Source organism: Melozone crissalis, unplaced genomic scaffold (assembly GCF_028551555.1).
Source record: "Melozone crissalis strain CALT ecotype California unplaced genomic scaffold, PUWL_Pcris_2 ptg000061l_1, whole genome shotgun sequence".
Classification (NCBI taxonomy): domain Eukaryota; kingdom Metazoa; phylum Chordata; class Aves; order Passeriformes; family Passerellidae; genus Melozone; species Melozone crissalis.
The window spans coordinates 16281533-16298048 of record NW_026535839.1 but is presented as its reverse complement, the minus strand read 5'-3'; the positions used below and the strand labels follow the sequence as shown (position 1 = coordinate 16298048).

The following is a 16516-nucleotide window of genomic DNA, read 5'->3' as shown; positions in this document are numbered from 1 at the left end:
GTTTCTCCTCACTCCAGACCAGCTCTGTGCTGCCTCTGCTTTCCCCTGAGCAGATGGAGGTGGCTGAGCCAGCCAGAAAGCTGGACAAAAAGCTGGAGCACATCCCACATCCCCTGAAATATGGCTGTGTACACATTCCCCTTGCAGGGGTCGGAAGGATGAAGCAACTGCAGTTTGAGAAGCTGCAGCTGCTCTGTTGGAGCGGGCAGGGAGGAAAACACAGCGAGGCTGAAAACAAGAGTGATATTGTGCACTGGGGCAGGGCTGTGGGGTGCAAACAGGGAAATGCCTTTCACTTCCTGCTCTGGAAGCATTCCCCACAGCAGAATTCTTCCACAGTTCCCATGAAATGGGCTCCAGACCCAGCAGGGCTTGCAGGACCTTGTGCTGGGGGGATGTGTCTGTAATTAGTGATATGAATTGCTAATACTCACAGCAGAATATTTCATTAGCAACCACCTCAAGCCCACAGCCATGGAGGTGTTAGAAATGACCCCCAAGGGATGGGATGACTGGAGATGTGCTGGGACCACAGGTGCACTATTGTGAAGAGGTTTTACATCAACTTCTGTGACCCAGAGAGGAGTTTGATTAGAGGATCCATGTTTACCCCTGAAAGAATTTCCTACCAAGGTCATTGACGTAGAAACCAAGAAAGAAAGAAGGAGAAATAAGAGAAACCTGCAACTGCCTGTCCCAATGAGCACTTTGTTTGTCTCTCGTGACCAATGAGTCAAGTGCAAACTTAGGAGGTTTGTAAGAATGTATAAAAAGCATGCAGGCTATAATAAAAACAGGTCTGAAGCCTTCTGAAAATGGAGTGTGTTGCTTTGTATTGTCTCCGTCTCAACCCTGACAGACTACAGCCTCCAGCCATGGGAGAATTGTTTTTTTCTGGGCTGTCCCAGCCCAGTGAGAGGCTGGGTGCACTCGGGCCCCTTCTCCTCGCTGGGTTTTGCTGCCCTGAGTCCCTCTGGGGACACCCCAGGGCTCTGAGCAGTGAAGGGCTGGGGGTGCCAGCAGCACCCAATCCCCATGAATTAATCTGCAGTCTCATCACAGCATCCAGCAGGGAGAAAAAGGCACTGGCGAAGTTCCCAGCCTGCCATGGGTAAGGGTGACCGGCTGTTTCTAGGTAACACTGACATTAAGGCTGAAAAGAGGAAAGAACAGGAACAATGGAGGGTTATAAATGGGCACCGAGGTGCTCTTGCCAAGCAAAGCACTTGAGCTCTCAAAGGTCATGCTCAGCCTCTACCAGCAGCCTGTCATTATCCCAAACGGTCCTGAGGAGGAAAACAAGAATTTGGGCTCTGGCAAAAATAACCAGGAGTGGCTCCATCGCCCCCGGGGCAGCCCCAGAGCAGGTGCTGCTGCAGCTGCTGGTGGGGCTTTCAGGGCACCCAATATAGCGTGTCTGCCCCTGCCTGGGGGCACAAGGACCTCCCTTTCTGCTCTCCCACCACCCCATGGCACCTCTCTAAATTCTCCCTGGAGCCAGAGTATTTTAAGGACAGGATGTCTGTCCTTGAGAGTCTGGGGTCCTGGAGCATCTGTGCTCCTTGGGCTGTCCCAGCAGCTGCCTCTGCCCATTCAGATCGCTCCAAACTGGTTTTTCATTCTGTTCCCAGCTGCAAGGCAGGAAGAGCCAGAGGAAGGGTGGCTGGGAAGGGAGACAGAACCCTACAGCAAGGTCACAGCCGTGGGGGGGAAATCAGGTCCCCAGGTACTCTGTGATGGTAATTTAACCTTTGGGGAAGGGATTTAATCCTCACAGGACTGGACGGTGCAGGCAGGGCCAGCGCTGCCTCTGCTGAAGCCAAGGAAACCCCTGGGCCAGGGTGAGGATGCATCCAGGGCATCACTGTGACCCCCCTGTCACCCCGGAGCTCAAACTGAGCTCAGTGGGTGACAGTGAAACATAAGGATTATTTAAATGGCCAGGAAATCACACCCAGGGATGGGTAACACAAAGCTTAATGGGCAATTAGCGCTGCCCTAATCAAAGCCTACTCCAATCAACAGTATTGGCTTAAAGAGAGAGCAGAAAGGGGACAGAGCAAGGGGGACACGAAAACTGTGCTGGGGGAAAAAAACTGCTGCTGGGTGCCCATGCACACACCCAGCACAGAAAGGCCCGAGCAGGATGGATAAGGCACAGCCATTATCTATCTGCGGGGGGATTTGATTTCCATCAGCCCCAGGGCAGACCCGAGCCCCGGGAGAGGCCGGGGCTGTGGATTGGGGAGATTTGCTGCAAATGGGCCCGGGGCTCCATCAAAGTCGGTGCTTAACCTGGAAGGGACCCGCTTAGCTCTGATCCTGGGGATTGCTGGAGCAGCAGCCAGAAAAACAGCTTTATTTACCAGCAAGGAGACCGGATCTGGAGACACGGGGTGATGATAACCACATGCAAGCCCAAGGGCTGTTTTTCCATGGTCTTTTTTTCAGAGCAAAGACACATTTTCACATTGTTTCTTTCTCTGGAGTGTAAACAGCTCCCTTGCCCCAGACCTCGTCCCCCTCCCCAGCCCAGCTGCTGTCTCCTGGTGTCTGCAGAGCAGCAAAGCTCAGCTGCAGCAGCTTTCCAAGAAAGCAACACCAAAGCCATTCCTCCTCCCTCGGATTCCTTCCCTCCCAACAGCTCAAAGGAAACATCCTAAGCATTTTGCACAGGGTTTTATGGCTGTGCTTCTATTTTTAAATCAAGGGGGGGGCAAAGACTTGAAGGTATTTATAAATAAAGGCTCTATGAAAAGCAGGCTCTTTATCCATAGTGCTGCACAGAATGGTAATTGTCCTGGTTTTACACAAAGCCATGGAGGCTGTGGCTGCGTGGGAACATCCCTCCCTGCCCAAGGCTTCTGCACAGCCACAAACCAGAGCAAACCAACCCCAAACGACCCCAAACCACCCTCCTGTGAGTACAACTGCAAGGAGGCAGCAGCACCCAGGGGAGGAAACCTTGGTGAGCCCATGGCTCAGCAGAGGGGCTTGGGGAGCTCCTCTGCACACAAGGTTTGTTGGGAATACTGAGCCAGACATTCCCTGTTTCCCTTGGTCCAGCCACACACAACTTTCAGCCTTCCCTCCTCCTCACCTCACAGCAACTTTAATTTACTGTGCCTTTCTGGAACCAAGCAGTCCATAAAACATCATCTCCAGACTGGCTCTTCCAGTAACACAACCCCAGCACAGCCATGTGGTGTTTCAGTACAAAGCACAGAGTTTGGGTGGAAGAAGTGTCCCTGTGTACAGGCAACAGGTGTCTCCTCCGCCTGGATCTTTCCTGACCCCTCTCTCTGCAGGGACATCAGTCATTTTCCACTTAGATCCCTCCTGACCCCTGTCTCTGCAGGGATATCAGTGTTTGTCCCTCTGGAGCCCTTTTGACCCCTCTCTCTGCAGGGACAGCAGGGCTTTTCCCCCTGGATCCCTCCTGACCTCTCTCTCTGCAGGGACATCAGTCATTTTCCCTCTGGAACCCTTCCGACCCCTTTCTCTGCAGGAACATCACTCATTTTCCACCTAAATCCTTCCTGACCCCTCTCTGCAGGGATATCAGTGCTTTTCCCTCTGGATCACTCCTGATTCCTCTTTCTGCAGGAACATCAGTGCTTTTCCCCCTGGATCCCTCCTGGCCCCTCTTTGCAGGGATATCAGTGCCTTTCCACCAGCTCTGGGATCTGTTGCAGCAGAACCTTTGCAGGCTAACCCAGATGAATCAGTCCCACAGGATTTCCTCTATCAGCATGACCCCAGGTCCCCCCAGAGCAGGAGTCAGGGTTTTCCCAGGAGTGATGGACACCAACCATTGGCTGAAGCCAGGATCATGGCTTGGAGCATCTCTGTGTCAAACTGGTTGTTGGGCCAGGCTCCAGCTTCCTCTCCATTCTGGGAGCTGTGGGAAAAGAAAACAAACAGCAAGTTACTCCAGTTCAGCCAGAAGCAGTGGGCTGGACCAGTGCATGCTTTAGATCCTCCCATAAACAGCACTCAGGGGCCAAGGCCCTTTCAGAGTGTCCATCCCTCACCCTGTTGAAGAATAACCACCAAAAGCACTTGGGGGCTCCATGGTGCATCCAGCAACACCTTCCTACCTCCTGCTGCCTTCAGAGGCCACAGCCAAGCATCTCCTCAAAACCCCACCAATGTGGAATCACAGAATGGTTTGGGTCAGAAACATGAAGATGATCTATTTCCAACCCCTGCCATGGGGTATAATGTCATCCATTGCCAAAATTACAGGGTCATATCATAAAAGCTGCAGTCCCAAAGCCCCAGAGGTGCAAATCCACCCTTGTAGGACCAGGCCCTCTGCCCTTCTGCAGGCTGTGAGTGGATGCACCTCTCTGTGACAGTGTTCACAGGGGTCTCAGATTGAGGAAAGAGATGAGGATCTGACTCCATGTTTCAGAAGGCTGATTTATTATTTTATGACATATATATTATAGTAAAACTATACTGAAAGAATAGAAGAAATGGTTTCATCAGAAGGCTGGCTAAGAATAGAATAGGAAGGAATGATAACAAAGGTTTGTGGCTGGACTCGCTGTCCGAGCCAGCTGACTGTGATTGGCCATTAATTAGAAACAACCACATGAAACCAATCACAGATGCACCTGTTGCATTCCACAGCAGCAGATAACCATTGTTTACATTTTGTTCCTGAGGCCTCTTAGCTTCTCAGGAAGAAAAATCCTAAAGAAAGGATTTTCCATAAAAGATGTCTGTGACACCTCTCAAGCTCTTTCAGGTTACAACTCTCCATTCTGCAGCTTCATTCATGTGATGGAGGGTGAGAAAACTCCAGTGTGGTGGGAATTTGGGTCAGCACAGAGCAGCTGCCTGGCACCACAGAGTCTGCTCTGAAAAGAGTCCAAGCTCAGTCCTGGGGAGGCTGGAGCAGCAGGGAGAGGAGAGCAGGGAGCATCTGGGAATCTCCATTGGCTCCCTTTGGCTGCTTGGGGCGCTGAGCACCACAGATCAGCCTGGCAGAGCTCAGGGGATGCTGACAGACTTTGGCTGAGGAGGTTTTGTGGCCAAGGCCACAATCAGCACTCTGTGTACAGGCTAACAAGCCTGGCTTTCATGTCTGCCAGGTGTCAGCTGTGCTCGGCCACTGCTCACTGCTCAGGGCTGCGCTCCCAGAGCCCCTCCAGAGCCCCCACACTTCCTCAACATCTCACCAGCTTCCTGGGGTCCCCTCTGCTCTGTCCCCAAATGACTCCACCACTCAGATCACCATTGTCTCCTCTCCAGTCCCTGCTCTGACCACCCACAGCCCTTCCATCCATTGGAATGCCAGGATTTATCTCTTGGTTGGGAAGGATGAAAGTTTGACAAGAAAGTCTCACAGATATGTGTGCTTGGCAGAAAGATTTTAAAATGTAGAGTCTGATGAAGGAATAGAGATGGAAGCAAGTTTTGATATAGAAGAAAAGAATTGCTGAGCCAGTCTTAGTGGATAACCAAGGAGGCAAAGGGTGTGTTAGTTAGAAGGGGTTTTTATGGCTAAGAGCAAAGGATAAACCCACCCCAAACATGAAGATGTTTTTACCAAGCAAAAAGATAGCACAAATAAGTCAGCAAATGTGGCAAGTAGAAAAAAGGTCTCAGAATTTTCCACTGCAAGAAAACTGAAAAACAACTTCTAGCTTAAACTGTAATGTACTAACTTTTAGTGATTGGAGAATAGTAACATGAATATGGTAATTATAGTAGTTATGATAGGCTATAGGTAACAGTTAAGGTATAGATTGGTTCTACTGTATGAAGTTGCTCAGCAAAGAAAAGTATATAATACAATGTAACCAAAAGAAAAGTATATAATGCATTGTAACCAAAAGGAAAGTATAGAATGCATTGTAACCAAAGCTAAAGGGTCTCCAGGCCTGCCTGCAGCTGGAGCTGACAGCTGCGGGCACAGCTCTGTCACCCACAACCCTGGACTGCTGTGACACCTTGGATACAATAAACTGCATTTTGGAGAGCCTCTGGAGTCCTGCATCCCTCATTCAGGCTCTTCCAGCCCTAGGCTGTGTGCTGGCTCCCTTGGGATGAGGGCTGCCCTGGGAGCTCTGCTGAAGTGAGACAGGGGAGGATGGGGGTTGGAAAGCCTTTCCCGTGAAAGGACCTTACCCCATTTCCCAGGAAAGGGTTCAACCCACCAGGCTACAAGGCTGGAGGTGCCTCCTGCACCCCTGTGCTCCCAGCCCTTATACCCAGGAGCTGCCAGACCCCAATGCCCTGCTCAGAACCCAATGCCCTGCTCAGACTCCAAAACCCTGCTCAGACCCAAATACTCTGCTCAGACCCCAACACTGCTCACACCTCAATGCCCTGCTCAGACCCAAACATTGTTCAGACCCCAAAACCCTGCTCAGACCCCAATGCCCTGCTCAGACCACTACAGCCTGTTTGACCCCAGCACTGCTCAGACCCCAAAACCCTGTTCAGACCCCAACATCCTTCTCAGATCCCAACACTGCTCACACTCCGATGCCCTACTCAGACTCCAAAACTCTGCTGAGACCCCAAAACCCTGAGACCCCAAAACCCTGCTCAGACCCCAATGCCCTGCCAAGATCTCAGCATCCTGCTCAGCCACCAGATCCCTGCCCAGCCCCTGAATCCCTGCCCAGCCCTGCTCTGGGGTGTCCCTGTGCCACCCCTGTGCCCGAGCTCTCAGCTCCCTGCATGCTGCCCCTGCCAGCGTGGGCACGGCCAGTGCCAGCTCAGTGCCACGTGCTGGGCACCAGATGGGCTCCTCACGCCCTGCTGAGCATCCCCTGCCTGAGTGCCCCCTCCACCTGTGCCCTCACACACGGAACAGGCTCAATATGGGCATTTTGGAATGGGGATGGACCCACAGGCGCTGTTCTTGAAGGCTGTACCAGCCACAGTGACCTTGTGGCTGCACCAAAGCCCTGCAAGGAGAGAAGCCTTGAATGCTCATGAGCTTTCAGCATCCCTGTGAAATCCTGCCCCATGCACAGGGTGCCCAGAGCAGCTGTGGCTGCCCCTGGATCCCTGGCAGTGCCCAAGGCCAGGCTGGACATTGGGGCTTGGAGCAGCCTGGGACAGTGGGAGGTGTCCCTGCCATGGCAGGGGTGGGATGGGATGGGCTATGAGGTCCTTTTCAATCCAAACCATTCTGGAATTCTGAATGTAAGTTCAAACTGCCTTTGAAACACCACATCTATCTGTAAGGATGCTGTGCAGACACTCCCAGGTGCTCTGCACAAAATCTGGTCTAAAGCAATTTGTCCAAAGATGTGCAGGACCCCGAGCCAGGACCACAGGACCATCCCTCCTGTAGGAGCATCGGGGGTAGGATGGTCAAGACAGATGGAGATGAGAGATCTCTGCAGCCAGGTCAGGAACTTGGGGTTTATTGCAAAGGGCCTGGGGGCAGGGCCCTGCTGGGAGCTGCCAAACACAGCTCAGAGCAGGCTGAGAGAAGAGAGGGGGAGAGAGGGTGAGAGGGTAAGAGCATAAGAGAGGCAAGAGAGAAAAAGCATAAGAGAGTAAAAGGGGGAAGAGAGTAAGAGAGGTAAGAGAGCAAGGTTCCCATTCCAATACAATAAATCTTCTTCTGTGTTGAATATTCTGATTCTCACTAACCAATCTAGTACAAGATACAAATCCTATAGCATTTATATACAGCCTATAAGAATCATTACATTACCATCCTGTGTTACATTTTAAACCCTAAAAACTCCTCTTTGGGCCCCTTCTGCCAAGCTGTAGGGTCTGCTCTGACCCTTGGGCCTGTCTGCAAGCAGAGGGTGTTGTTCCATCAAAAGGGGATCACCTTCAGCCAGCCACACCATTGTTTTCCAGTAGTTCAGTAACTGAGGGATCTCAAAGCTTGCTTTCATTTCAATCTCTCTTATAGTTTCCATATTCTCAAAATCTTTTCCAGACAATGATATTTATAAGGCTTTCCTGTTTCATCTTCCCCAACACCTCCCCTTCTGTGTCCTGTGCCTGAGCCATCCCCAGCCGGGCACAGGGCGCTGCTCTTACACCAATTAATCTTTAGGGGATGCAAATGATCACTAATGGAGCAGAGGCTGCCCCGGCAGGAATCCTGAAATCCCTGCACATCCCAGGGCATCCCGGGCACCATTTCCAGCCCTCCTGCATGCCAGGGGTGGTGGCACGGTTCCAAAAACCACACGTGAAACGTGCTCCCCTCCCAGATTGGTTCCTCCGTGATGGGTGAGCCGAGACTCCCCTGCCCCCCTCGCCATGCAGGACAAGGTGGGGACAGCCCTGGGGCTGCAGTGACCTGTTAATGTCACAAACAGGCTGGGAATAGAGCCCCGGGCTAGATCCAATAAAGGACTTAGGAACCTGAACTCCATTGCAAACCACAGCCCGTTCAGGCTCCCGTTAACCCCAGCAGCTCCTGCCCCACACCCAGCTGCAAGATGAGGTTCTCAGGTTTTTCAGGCTTAAGGGAAGCTGCTCAGAACCATCCCTGAGCCTCCCAGCCGCTGATCCTGCCTCTGGAGCTGCCCTGACATGATGGTGGTACCCAGAGATGGGGGAGAGAAAGCACAATTAATATCAAATACATTTTGGGGGGCTTTTTAAAGTGTGGTATTCCGGTGGTTTGAACTCTGCTGTGAAATCAGAGGCTCAGGTTCAACTCCGTCTTTGATGTGGCAGTGCCAGCATCACATTTTCCACCTCCTAAAAGACTCCTCCCTCCTCTTCCACCCCTCCTTCAGGCTCCCCTGTACAAACATTCCTCCTGTCTCCTGACAAAGCCTCTGTGTCCTGCAGCACTGGGAATGCAGGAAGGAAAGGCTCACCCTGTGCTCAGGAAATTCACCTGCACCAGGACCCCGTGGGCTCCCCAGCCCACAGCCCCCGGCCCCGGGGCTGCATGAAGGCACAGGCAGCAGAGCTGGCACCCCTGGCCACCAGCCCTGGCAGGAATGGCTTGAAAAGGGGGAGCTGAGGGGTCTGGGTGGTCCCTGCAGCCTGGGAGGGTCCGAGTGGCACAGCCCAGCCCTCCCGAGGGGGGTGGCTGTACCAGGAGATGTGGATCGTGCTCAGCTGTTCTGAGCTCTTGGTTTAGAGCTGTGTGTCCCAGGGAAGGAGGGCTCTGCATCACCATGGGCAGCACTTCAGACCCTGTTCATTCCTTGTGGTCTCACTGAGGGATGAGCATGTGAATTGCTGCCATGAGCCTCACCAGCCCCTCCACTCTGGGGGGCACCCAAAGCCCTACCTCCCCTTAATTCCCTGTGGGATCACAAAATCACACTGGAAGAGGGGCACAAATCACAGAATCTACAATGCTGTGGGCTGGAAGGGTCCCCAAGGGTGCTGCAGTGCTCCTGGTGCCACCTTCCAAGCACAAGGAGCTCCCCCAGCCTCTCCCACCCTGCCCTGGGCTCCAGTGCTCAGATCATTTTGGTGGCCCTGCTTTTGTTGCTGTGAGGAGCCCAAAATTTGGCACGGTGCTCCAGGTGCCACAGGAGAATTGAGAGCAACTTCTTGTCCTGCTGGCTACAACCTGACCAGCAAAAGCAGTCAGTCTCCACCACAGCAAAGGTGCACTGGTGATTCATGCTCAATCTGACACCCCATGTCCTTTTCTTCACCCTTACTGCACTCAGTCTTCCCAAATTTTGCACAAAGAGCCCCAAAGCTGTGTGCCTGCTCCTCCTCATGACGCCACGTAGAAAAGCTATTTTAGAAATGTCTTAGCATTGCAAAAGAAAAAAGAAAAAACAAAAAAGGGCATTGAACTCACTTCTCTAAGCAGGAAATTCAAGTGTCTCAATTACTTGCAGTGCAATCATCCAGAATTCAGAGGCACAGAAAAAAAAAAAACAAAAACCAAGGGCTGTAATCTAAAAACATCCAAAAATAACTTCTCACAGTGGAGAATGCACACACAGCTGATGGCCAGACCTGGCTGCCTTCCACGGCTATAGGATGGGGCTGTGAGTCACAGCTGTGAATCACTGACTCCGCAATGAGCAGCCCCCCCTGGCCTGCTGCCCTGCCCGGGGTGGGCACACCCAGAGCCCCCCTGGCACTGCCACCCACCCTCCACAGCCTGGGATGGAGCCTGCTCAGGATGGGAGGGCTGGTTCCTATGGAAATACTCCAAGGACTGGCTGGTTTTAATACAAATGCTGTTGATTCAATAGGGTGTTTTTCTAAAAACCCATCCCCCATAGGATGGATTTTTTTTCTCTCTCTCTGTTCAGTTCTACTCCACACTTCAAAGCTCAGAAAAGAGCTGGCTTTCATTTTCAGGAATGCTTCCAGCGTGGCTAGAACTGAGAGAAGGAATCAAAGCCACATTTGAGACAAACCCAGGGTGCAGCATCTGCAGGGGCTCAGGGTGTGGTGGACACAGATCTCAGGCCAGGTGCTGTGTCAGGAGAGGCAGGTACAGCCTCTGCACGACCTGGGGCTGCCTTCGATAAACCTGGCCGCATGGAAACCAGGGAATAACCAGACAAAAGGCTTTCCATGTTCAGGGAATAACCAGACAAAAGGCTTTCCATTTTCATGGAATAACCAAACAAAAGGCTTTCCATGTTCATGGAATAACCAGACAAAAGGCTTTTCTGGCAGCCCTGGCACAGCCCCACTGCATCCCAGCACTGCCCCACTACCGAGAGTTTCCACAAGCAGCCACACCAGGGGGGCACTTGGGTGCTTTGCTCATCAGCTAATTTGAAGAACCCTCAGCCATCAGGTCCCTTTTTATCTTCCACTTCCAGCCCGAAATTATTCCACTTCGAGCACAGAATTATTCATTTCCTTGCGGGGTTGCCATGGAGCTCATCACTATGGCAGCCAAAGGCCTCGCAAACATTTATTTGCACAATCGCCTGATGGATTCCTGAAAAATTGTTTTCCTTGCTCTGCAGCTGGAAACACGAGTCACAGCAGCGCCACAACAAACCGGGAGAGTTTATTCGTGCCAGAGCAGTGCTGTCAGAGCCGCGGGGGATGGAGAGGGCAGCTCGGTGCCCCAGGGCACTGCGAGGTGCCTGGCACGGCTGTGGGCAGTGCTGGGCTGTGGGCAGGGCTGTGGGCAGTGCCTGGGCTGGGGATTTGCCCGGGACACCCTCAGCATCCTCTCCCATCTCTTTTTTGGGGCTTTCTGGCTCCTGTGGCCGTGCCCTCTCCCAGCCAGGACCTCTCCCAGCCCGTGCTCCTGGCTGTTCTCAGGCAAGGGGCTGTGACTGGGATTTGCTTCTCCTCTCGGCCTCTTCTTTCACTCCCATTTACACTCCAGCCCCGGATGATGCCCCCCTTTCCCCTGGGGCAGCACCCAGATCCCAGATCCAGAGCTATCTCCGAGCCCATTCCTCCAGCCCCATTCCCGAGCAGCCCCTGCTCACTGCGGGCTGTCCCCCTGCTCCATCCCCCTGTGCTTTTCTTTCCTCTCTCCCAGCTTCCTCCCCCCATCCCCCTCTGCCTCCCACACGCGGCTCCAGCCGGAGGCAGCAGCGGCAGGAAAATCTCAGCCTGAACATTCCCCGGCTGGCAAAGTGACAAGTGACAGGGAGCAGAGCCGGTGCTGAGCCTCCGCTGTGCTCCAGGCGTGTGGGGACACAGCCCCGAGCATGGGGACACTGCCCCGAGCCTGGGGACACAGCCCCGAGCCTGGGGACACTGCCCCATCTCTAGGGACACTGCCCCATCCCTGGGGACACTGCCTTGAGCCTGGGGACACTCCTCGTGGCTGGGGACACAGCCCGTACCTGGGGACACAATCCCATGCCTGGGGACACTCCTCATGTCTGGGGACACAGCCCCGAGCCTGGGGACACTACCCCATCTCTAGGGACACTGCCCCATCCCTGGGGACGCAGCCCCAAGCCTGGGGACACTGCCCTGTGCCTGGGAACACTGCCCCGAGCCTGGGGACAATCCCCAAGCATGGGGACACTGCCTGTGCCTGGGGACACTGCCCCGAGCATGGGGACACTGCCCCAAGCATAGGGACACTGCCTATGCCTGGGGACACTACCCAAGCCTGGGGACACTGCCCTGAGCATGGGGACACTGCCTGTACCTGGGGGACACTGCCTCAAGCATGGGGACACAATCCCATGCCTGGGGACACTGTCCTGAACCCGGGGACACTGCCCCAAGCATAGGAACATTGCCTGTTCCTAGGGACACTCCCTGAGCCTGGGGACATTGCCCCTGCCTGGGGACATAATCCCATGCCTGGGGACACACCCTGTGCCTGGGGACACTGCCCCATCCCTGGGGACACTGCCCCGAGCACGGGGACACAGCTCAGGGCGAACATCCCTCTGTCCCACTCCCCACACCTGTATCCCACCCTCCCCCACCCTCCCCAGCCCCAAAAGCAGGATCAGCTCCAGAAGTGCCACCATTCCCTTGTCCCCTGTCCCTGCTGGCCCTTCCCCCCCAGCCCTGGGCTCATCCCAGCAGCTCCACGGCCTGAGGGAGCCTGGGTGAAGCCCAGCTTTAGGATCACGACTTGGCAAAGATGCCAAGATTGGAAATGTTAGTGAGGAACTGTGAGTGGGGGGAGCATTTCCAGCCCCCCAAAGCTGGGGAGCCTTTATTCCAACCTGTGGAGCTGCTGGGATGCTGCTCTGCTGGATGAAGGCAGAACAAAAGCCCAAAATGTTCCTAAAATGGGGCCAGGGCATCATTCCCTCTCCCTGGAACTCTTGTAACCTTCCTGAAGGAGACAGAGCCCAGACCAGTAATTATTTCCCCCAGGCCATCCTGCCACCATCCATGTCCCAGACATGCCAGGAAGGATATTTTGGGACATTCTTTGGAAAGGTTGTTGTGCCTGTTTTTCAGAGCCATCTCTGCAGCCGGCCATGGCACGTGCTCAGCTGTGCAGGAAGCAGATGGAGGGAGAAAAATTAAACTAAAACACGTAGCACCTGTTAAATCACCTAAAATAGCTTTTCTATACATAAAACTGGTGATGAAACCCCTGATATTCTGGGGGCTCTCCACAGTGAGAAGCACATCCCATCACCTGGATATTTCCTTTTCTCTACAAAAGACTTTTGTCTCACTTGGCAGGATCTGGAGGGTTCAGACTTCAAGGGCCATGACAAATGCAGATAAAGGGATTATTGGCCCAGAATGGTCCATAAGGGAAGGAAATACTCAGTTTAAAAGGGCTGTGTGATGTAGAAAGAAGCCCAAATACTGAATCTGCTGAGATTTGGGTTGTTTGTAGCCAAAAGGGCGGCCCCTGCCAGCAGGAGTGCTCACAGGTGGCAGAAAAGACAGCTCTGTGGTCTCCTCACTGTGGAAGGGGAGGTGGGGTGGGACAGGACACATCTCTACAAAAACCTTCAGTTTCCAATCCCAAAATCAGATCAGCTCTGCAGGAGGAGAGGGAGGGAGAGTAGTTATGCAGAGAAAAGTCCTGCTCCCAGCACCAGAACAGCTCCTGCTGCCCAGCAACCCAAATCCACTCCAAAATTGCACCCCAAGGCTGCAGCCCGTGCCCAGAGCAAAGCCAGGCTCTGGGCAGCCTCACAGTCCTTTAAAAGCAGTGCTTTGTCTGTAGGGTTGATAGGAAATCCCAGTAATTAAATCACAGCATTGCCAGGATGGAAAAGTCCTCTGAGATCACCGGGTCCAGCCATGAACCCAGCACTGACAGCTCCAGCACCAACCAGGCCCCAGTGCCACATCTGCACAGCTTTCAATCCCCTCAGGGACAGAGACTCCTCCACTGCCCTGGTATCTGATCCTACTCCTGACCACCCTTTCAGAGAAGAAATTTTCCCAATATTCAATCTTAACCTGCCCTGGCCCAGCCTGAGGCCGTTCCCTCTGCTCCTGTCCCTGTTCCTGGAGCACAGCCCGACCCCCACGGCTGTCCCCTCCTGTCAGGAGCTGTGCAGAGCCACAAGGGCCCCCTGAGCCTCCTTTGCTCCAGGCTGAGCCCCTTCCCAGCTCCCTCAGCCTCTCCCTGGGCTCCAGCCCCTTCCCAGCTCCGTTCCCTGCCCTGGACATGCTCCAGGCCCTCTAAGCCATGAAGCTCCCAGTTGTCTTCAATCTTTTCTATTCCACAACCCACCAGGTCAAACCTGGCAGATAAAACAGTCTGGCCCTTCCTGGGCTTCTGTGGTTCCCTCCAAGGTGTTTGCTGAGCAAAAGCCACACAAACAGGCTGGGGACTGGTGTGGGCTTCATCACTGGACACAAACAACCACCCCAAATACTCCCCAAAAAGACTTCACTCCCAGGCTCCCCAGGATGTGGCACAAGTTGGTGATTTGAGCTGTTCAGCCCCAAGGATTTTGCAGAGGAAATCCCCTTCAGAGCAGAGCTCCTTCACTGGCACAGCTCCTCCTGCACTCAGAGTCACAGCCCACATTGAACGCAGCAGCTCTCACTCTTAGGAGAACACTGTCACTTAGATTAGGGCTGTTCCTTCAAAGCAATGCCCTCAAATAGAATTCCAGAGGCTGCTGTGATTTTTCAGGCTGCAGAGCTCCACTCACACCTTCCCCAGGCCTTGGGGAGGCAACTGACAACAGCTCCACACTCTACATGCTGCAGGACTTGTGGAGGAATCACCACTCAACACTGAACAGGCAAACAAACACAACCCAGTCAGAAAAAGCAGGAATTTTAGCCCAGAGGCTGTTACAACTTTATAATTCACTCAGAATATGAATGGGTGAATTGCAGAATGTGTGGAACCACACCTGGCAAAGCAAATACCACTGCTGGCTCAACCCTGGGGTGTGTTTGGGATGGCAATATGAGGGTTGTAATTATTTCCTAAACTTCCCACAGGGGCACTTCCCTCTGCTGCTCCTCTTGCTGCTGTCAGTGAGGAGCTGCAGCCCGTCCAGCAGCCCTGCCTGGCATCTGCCCATTTCCACCTTTTCCATCCATAAGCAGAAGGCAAATCCATCAGTGTTTGTCTGCACAGCCCCACTGGTGCCCTGTAGCACCTGCTGTTGGATCCACTACAACACCACACAAACTCCCAGAGTAAATTCCTCGGTGTTTACAACACCCCCAGACACCCCTGGGGCTCCTGGGCCTGCCTTGATTTATTTTTAGGAAGGATGTGGGCACAGCCTGCAGCTGTGGCCAGTTGTCCTCCTGCTGGGTGAGCCCAGGAATGTCCATGGTTCCCTCTCTGCCCCAGCTGCTCTGGGATGTCCCCCCCAGACACACACACATGGGGTCAGTGTCCTGGTCACTGTCATGCACCCCAAAAGCACACCCCAAACCCCCCCTTGGCTATACCTGCATGCTTTGAGCCACAAGAACTCCCCTGGGAGCTTAAAGGAGTATTCAGGACCCAGGACATCCCTCTGGCTGTCCTGAGCAGCCAAGACCCCTGCTAGGGAGCTCAGAGACCCTGGCACAGAGCCCAAAACACCTCTGGGTTTGATTATGACCCCTGGAGCAAGTTACCAACCTTAGATGAAGATCAGCAAGCCACAACAGTTTAGGTAAAATAATAGTGAAGTTACCACAAGGTGGAAAAGTAGATTTTGGGGTTTTTAGTATGGGGGTTCAGGAAGCAAGACGGAGGAATCTGGGCATGTCCAGCCTTTCTCCTTCTTCTTCTTGGCCTCCATCTTCTGCTGTGATGGTGGCACTTACAGATTGGTTTAGAGTAGAAGCTCACTGTCTAACATAGGTGATAGGTATTGGGAAGTAATTGTAAACATTGTAAATGTAGTTTTTAGTATAAAGACATAACACTGCCCTGGGGGCAGGCAGAGTGCCTGGAACTGTCCTGCTGGATGGACCTCAGCTGGACAGGAGAAAGAATTTTACAGATAAGATACAATAAACAACCTTGAGACTGAGAAATGAAGAGCTCTGACTCCTTCTTCAAGAACTGGGCTGGGAAAAGAGACTTTGGAACTCATCTCGGGGTCACTCTGGCAAGTTAAAGATCCCAAGCCCCAGCACACACAGGCAGTCTGTTGACAGTCCTGCAAGCCCAACTCTTGAAGTTCTTGCATGAAAACAAAACAAAGAATGGGGAAAAAAAATAAAATCCCTCTTTTCCTTCCTGGCTCTCCCTTGCTGCAGCATCTCCACTGTGAGCCCCAAGCCCATGGTCTGTGGTGGGGGATGCTGGCTGGGCCAGCCAGGGCAGCTGTGATGCTGTCTGATAAACAAGGGAAGCCAAGTGAACATCACATCACCATTGGCTGTGCTCAGCCAGGGAGGGGAAGCCTGGCTAGCAACAGCTTTGGGAAGCATTAACAAAGGGGGATTTGGGATTGGAGCAAACACATGGAAGGGGGCTGTGAAATGGCAACTCTGCGTTTCCTCCACACGCTCTGCTCCTCCCTCCCCTGGAGTTGCCATGGATTCTCACACCGTTCCCACCTCCCTGTGAGTCCCTGCCGCTGTCTCTGGGGCGTCTCCTGCCTGCCTTCTCCTCCCAGCCTGCCCTCACAGCCCACAATTGTCCTCAGCCCTGCCACAGGATGCCTCCCAGGCCTGCCTCACCCTCTCCTGTCCACCTGTGAGC

At 53.4% G+C, this 16516-nt stretch overlaps 1 protein-coding gene across 1 annotated transcript in view; it reads right to left on the bottom strand.

Annotated features, from left to right (window-relative positions):
* LOC128944625 (protocadherin gamma-A10-like) overlaps window positions 1-16516 on the bottom strand; it is an 86345-nt gene that overhangs the window by 3649 nt on the left and 66180 nt on the right. Inside the window, 1 exon segment of the mRNA XM_054287973.1 lies at window positions 3813-3901. Coding sequence (XP_054143948.1) covers window positions 3813-3901 — 89 coding nt within the window.